This window comes from Vanessa cardui, chromosome 2 (assembly GCF_905220365.1).
Source record: "Vanessa cardui chromosome 2, ilVanCard2.1, whole genome shotgun sequence".
In the NCBI taxonomy this organism is placed as follows: domain Eukaryota; kingdom Metazoa; phylum Arthropoda; class Insecta; order Lepidoptera; family Nymphalidae; genus Vanessa; species Vanessa cardui.
Genome location: NC_061124.1, coordinates 13,326,670 through 13,332,744, shown reverse-complemented (window position 1 = coordinate 13,332,744; position 6,075 = coordinate 13,326,670). Strand labels below are relative to the sequence as shown.

General features: G+C 36.0%; 1 protein-coding gene across 2 annotated transcripts in view; it reads right to left on the bottom strand.

The window, feature by feature from the left end:
• Nucleotides 1-789: 789 nt before the first annotated feature.
• Nucleotides 790-6,075, bottom strand: part of LOC124539732 (organic cation transporter protein-like) — a 34,488-nt gene continuing 29,202 nt past the window's right edge. Inside the window, exons 3-12 of one of the 2 annotated variants that reach the window (XM_047117087.1) lie at nucleotides 5,811-5,988; nucleotides 5,194-5,323; nucleotides 4,523-4,651; nucleotides 4,091-4,283; nucleotides 3,909-4,014; nucleotides 3,489-3,721; nucleotides 3,215-3,294; nucleotides 2,717-2,892; nucleotides 1,555-1,709; nucleotides 790-1,173 (exon numbers count right to left, since the gene is read on the bottom strand). In XM_047117087.1, coding sequence (XP_046973043.1) covers nucleotides 1,113-1,173; nucleotides 1,555-1,709; nucleotides 2,717-2,892; nucleotides 3,215-3,294; nucleotides 3,489-3,721; nucleotides 3,909-4,014; nucleotides 4,091-4,283; nucleotides 4,523-4,651; nucleotides 5,194-5,323; nucleotides 5,811-5,988 — 1,441 coding nt within the window. In that variant the 3' untranslated portion in view covers nucleotides 790-1,112. The remainder of the gene's footprint in view (nucleotides 1,174-1,554; nucleotides 1,710-2,716; nucleotides 2,893-3,214; nucleotides 3,295-3,488; nucleotides 3,722-3,908; nucleotides 4,015-4,090; nucleotides 4,284-4,522; nucleotides 4,652-5,193; nucleotides 5,324-5,810; nucleotides 5,989-6,075) is intronic. The other variant, XM_047117079.1, reaches the window with a different exon arrangement.

Here is a 6,075-nt window from a genome sequence, read left to right as displayed (position 1 = left end):
TTAAGAAAGCAAACTATCAAATTAAATTTAAACAATATTGATGTAAACATAACCGAAACTATAGTATTTCTAGGAATCACTTAAGATTCATAACTTTAGTGGAATCCTCATATATCGTCTCTGACAAGGATATTCATGTCAGCATACAATCATCATCAATCATCAGCCTACTGCTGACCACTGCTGAACATAGGCCTCCACCAAAGCGCGCCACGTTGCCCGGTCCTTTGCTACACTCATCCAGTTTCTACCGGCGATCCTGCGAATGTCATCGCATATATTTTCTAACCTATTATACTGCGCAGTATAATCGGTTAGAAATTGATACTTGAAACAATTGCCGTGCCCCTGGGAGGCTGTATTAAATTTACGATGTCAGGAACTAGGTGTTATTAGTTTATCATTTTTCTCGTTTCGTTACAATGATTGTCACCGTTAATCTACTTTCAAAATCGGTGGTAGCTTTACAATTAATTCAATAGTAAAATGTCGACACAATTTTGTTATTCTTATTGCACAAAAAAAAAACACGTACAAAGGGCGGACTTAACGCTATAACCGCATTTTCTGCCAGCCAACCCAGAATAGTGTAGGAGAGTTGTAGTAGTAGGGTCTGCACAGAAGTTAAAGAAAAATTTAAAATATATACATAGCAATAGATGCCTATAAATGCTTTTATGAGCTTTGTACATAAGGTAGGTACTTATTTTTAAAATGAAAAAAGAACTTTTAATTTCGATTATCGTTTATTTTTAATAAACATATTATTATGTATTAAGTCTTGTTTAATTAAAAAAATATCTATATTATTTTATTAAAAAAATATCTTAGATTCATTTCATTTGTTTTACTTTAATTACTTATGTGAATAAAATAATTTTATTAGTAATATTTTGTACTACACAGTAACTTTTATGTAAGAAGCCTAATTTTTTTATAAAAAATAATTTTTAATTATTACATAAGTAAATATGATATTGGAATACATTAAGAGAGTTGTATTATTCGAAATACCAAAACGGTAAACGCTGTGCGTGATTTGATATTTCCATTAGTTTGCGATGCCATTCCTTGGCAACTGGCGGCAGATTCTTCCCCTCAAACCGGGGCTGCTAAGTTATAAGTGATTTTTCTTTTTCATTTTCAACTTGAATCTCATCTACTTCCGTTTTCCTGCAAATATATAACTTATAGTATACGACAACAGCCTGTAAATTTCCCACTACTGGGCTAAGACCTCCGCTCTCTTTGAGGAGAAGGTTTAGAACATATTTCACCACCAATAAAATTAGACACATGCAGGTTTCTTCACAATGTTTTCCTTCACCGCCGAGGACGAGATGAATTATAAAAACACAAATAAAGCACACGAATATTCAGTGGTGCTCGTCTGGGTTTGAACCCGCAGTCATCGGTTAAGATACACACGTTCAACCAAGTCATCTCGCCTCTATAACTTATAACTTTTACTTTTATCAAAAAATTATATTAGTTAACAAATAGTATTTTACATCTTAGCATAAGGGTGATTACAATTTCAAAATGTAATTTTACCCGCATAACGTGTAACTGTTCACGAGCTTCTCGCCTTCCTCTATAGTCTGTGGCATCTGCTGTCCGTTTGTCTCCGGTAACAACACGCCCACGCTGCACGCGAATAAAGCTGTTACACCTAAAATGAGTATGGGAAGTGGCCGCCATAGTCGCTCCTGTATAAAAAAACAAAGTATTTAATAAATTTTAATGTTTTGCTTGTAGTCTAACGAAAGTAACAACATCTATCAACTACTGCTTATAGCAAACGCCTCTGGTATCGAGCGTTATGTGACTAGTTCTCTCGTTATCTCATATAACGAACTAGCGTTCGTTATATGAGTTAACTGTTAACAGAATGTTCACAGTCTTTCAGGCATTCTCTACAATATTTTGCATGTTCTATACATATAAACCTTCCTCTTGAATCAATCTATCCACTAAAAAAATTCGTTGTGTAATATTGAGGATCAGACAGCGGTAAGCGACTTTGTTTTAAACTATGTACCTAATGATGTACCATCTCAGCCGAATCATCAGTATATCAAAAACCCTCGTATGTTAGAATCCACAGACTCCTATAAATTGACTGGAAAACAAACGCCTTAAAAACTAAAAAAATCATTATGAAACTTGGCCTGCAGATTATTTTAAAAATTTAGTAACAGAAACAGTTCAATAGTTGACTTATAAAAATACATTTTGGAATATAGCCAAAATAAAGTATTAAGAAGCGAATCCGAGAAACTCTCTATAACAGAGCACAGCACACACAGCATGTTCTATAATGAATAATCATAATGATTTTTTTAGTTTTTAAGGCATTTTTGAGGAAAACATTTTTATAAAATATTGAAATAATTTCGTTTTCCGTCTCGCATTTTTATATTTGCACTGATAATTATTGTTTAAATATTGACGAATATCCAGTGTTTAATCGTATTTATAAAACAAAAGAAATAAATAGATTTTAAGTGACACTTTTTTTTAAATAAATTTTTGACAAATTTTGATAAAGCTGAAAAACGTGATAATTCAATAATGGTTTACTTTTGAATTATGCATATGTGGGTTAAAATTATTGCAAATAGTCACCCCTATCACCTCCTAACGGATATACTTCGAGTTACCAATAACCCTGTATATATGTTTGTGTATTGATGATATGAGTCTGGCGTCTCACCGAGAAGACGACGAAGGGCGAGACGAGCGTGGCGACGTAGCCGCTGACGTGGATGAGCGCCGAGCCCGACGCGCGCACGGGCGTGGGCAGCAGCTCGGCCGACCACTGGATGGCCGCGTTGTACGACATGTTGATGGCGAAGCGCGCCAGGATGGCCAGCGACACCTGCGGCACGCCTGCGCACACGCCCTTTGTGTAGTAGTTATAAGGCTAAGCGCGCTAGAGAGCGCACGCCATTAGGGTTATAAATTATATAAGGCTAAGCGCGCTATTTGAGAGGTAGGTGCCAAGAGTGCACATCCACTTTGACTTAGACGTCCTATATTCATACGTTAGATAATCAACGGACTTAGTATTAGCATACTCATACATTTGGAGGTAAGCTCTGTGCCGTATTACCGAACAATAATGTTTCTAGATCCAGATTTAAAGGTGAGCCATATCAATAGGTAATAATTACCCTTCTATTCAAATAAGAAAAAAAAAATCAGTAAATACCTTTAGGCACCAATGTCATGATTAGAATGAGTATTCCGGACACACCCATCGGACCGCACGTGAGTATTCTTCGACCCCATCTGAAAAATCAATATGACAAGTTATCTTACCTATAGATACATATAAGATTTTTGGAAAATATTTTAAAATTCAATAGAAACTATATGAATTAAAATGTCTTAAAATTGTTGGTATCTCAAACGTCAATTACTCTTGAGAATTGTGTTTTTAAAAGATTAAAAAAACAAATATATTTTTCTATTATCGAACGCACTTGTCCAATATTAACGCCAGCAGGGTCACTGAGGGTATCTCAGTCGCCGACGCAAGGGTGAAGGTGATGAAGAAGTCGAGGCCGAGACCATCAGACATGCGAACGAGAGCGTCGAAGATGATCGCGCACGCCATGTACACCAGCACCATGAGGATGATCACCCTCCGGAGAGGAGCGGTCATGAACAAGTCTTTGATCGATTCATTTGTCTGCCTCGTTTGGCTCGCGGAGACCTGCAGATATGGAAAATTTTCAGCCGACTGGACAACATTAACAAAGACACACAAAACACTTTAAGCATCCTGTTTTTTTGTATGTTACAGCGAAATTAGTTTTTGTTTTGACATACGAATAACAGAGGAATTTACCAATTAAATTTTAAAGAAAATATTTATAAGTATTATTTAAATGAACACTTACGACAAAATCATCCATGACATCCTCTGGAATTTTCTTCCCGTTTATTTTTTCGAACCGCCTCATAACCTTCACGGCGTCGTTGACGCGTCCACGAGATGAAAGCCATCTGGAAATTACATGGCAGAGATTAGAATGCCTTGCTATTCAACAGGTAATTCAATCGCACCTCTTAAGCAAGTTACCTAGCGCTTTCAGGTACCGTGAAGGGCACGATGAGAACGAGTAGGAAGGGCAAGGTGGTGACCCACAGCAGTCGCCTCCAGTCGCCCACCCACAGCGCCAGCCACGGAAGCATCAGGCAGCCGGAGCCGAAGTAGAGTGCTATGGACAAGTTTGCGACCCTCGTGCGGTACCGCGGACCGACGTACTCCAGCACTGGGAGATAAACAATAAATAAGTTTAAGTGAACGATGCTAAACATATGTATGATATAATCAATTTTAAGACCCCAATAAAAGTAATTATTAAACTTTTTATGTCATGTTTTGTTCTAAATATTAAAAGCTGATTGACAAAGTGTAATTATAAACAGACGTTTTGTTTAATCTTTAGCGTTTACAAAAATATCAAAAGGCAAACAAACTTATTCTATAAAATAAATAGAATTGAATTACCTAAAATGTACATGGTCATAAAACAGCTGTCGTAAGAAGTTCCGACTATAAATCTGCAGAACGAAAAGTCCCACAGACCCGTCGTGTAGATGCTGGCTATACCGCCTATGAATGCCATCAAATTTGTACCTAAAAAATGAATTACTCGTATCAATAAACCTTTTGTGTTTGTGCTTATGGACACTAGCTTATACGCTCCAACCATTTGGTTGGTTAATCTCAAAATGCTCTTCATATCGGGGCCTGATCTAGGACAACTGAGTGGGGCCACAACAGAGATACCGCCAAGTCATAATAATTACTATTTCAAAAGTTACCGATAGAAATTAATATATCATAGGCTAATTTTTAAATTGAAATATTGTAATTAATTCATAATTACAATATTTAGGGTATAATTAGGGTCTCCATTCCCTTTTGGCCCCAGGTCCTACAGACCCATAAATCCGAGTAAGCTTAACATCAAAATAACAGTACAGTAAAATATTTATAAATAATTGGCAACAATTGTTTTATATACCACGTAAGATACGTCCTAAAGCATGAAATGAAAGCACAATCTATACGACACGACGAAATTAATATTAATAATTTTAATCATAATATTATTTCCTTATATTAAATATATAAACACTTGAAGTTAGTTTATAATTAATCGCGTACATTCTTACCTACCAAAGCGGGCACACGGCCGAAGCGGTCTGCCATCCAGCCGAAGAAAATTCCACCGATGAACGAACCGACGAAAAATATCGTCTGCGCGAGAGGACCGTAGCCCGCTTTCTCGCAAACCCAGCCTCGCTGAAATAAGTGTTAAGCAATATTTATACAAGTCGATTTTAGCTAAGAAAAGACTTTCAATTAAATTTAACCAAACATTTATTTGATGAAACTTGATTCCAACTTAAGTTAATTCAAGTTCTATTTTTATTTTTAAAATATTTATCAATGAGATGAAATTCTGTGACTACGCTAACATAATTCATATACCATCTTAATTATTGGAAATGGAAAAGTCGAGCTATAAAAATCTATAAAAATGGTTGCTCAAAACAAAAAATACTAACCTAATTTTTAAATTAGATTTATTAAAAATATAATGTACGGCTGAAAATAATTGTTTACACTATTTCCTGATTTATTTAGAACATTTCTGATAAAACGCTCTAAAACATAAGGAAACAATAAAGTGATAAAAATATTAATTGAATTCGAAACAATTTATAAAATAATTCCAACCACAATAAACACATAAATTGTTGGTACTTTTAATTCGACAAACTCCTACCTCACTAACTATAGTCGGATAAGGGATGTCCTTCAGCTCGAACTCCCATCCGTTCCTGCAGGGCACGGTGGGCGTATCCGGCGGCACGCTATAGTTCAGCAGCACTTGACTCCAATTTGCATCGTACATCAGACATCGCTCCAACTCAAGACCCGTTGCCGGTGCTGTGAGATTACGTCTGTAAGATAATGACTTTAATCAGATGAGGCGGTGTAAAGACTTCATAATGATTTTTTTTTTTTAATTACTAGTCAAGCAAACTACA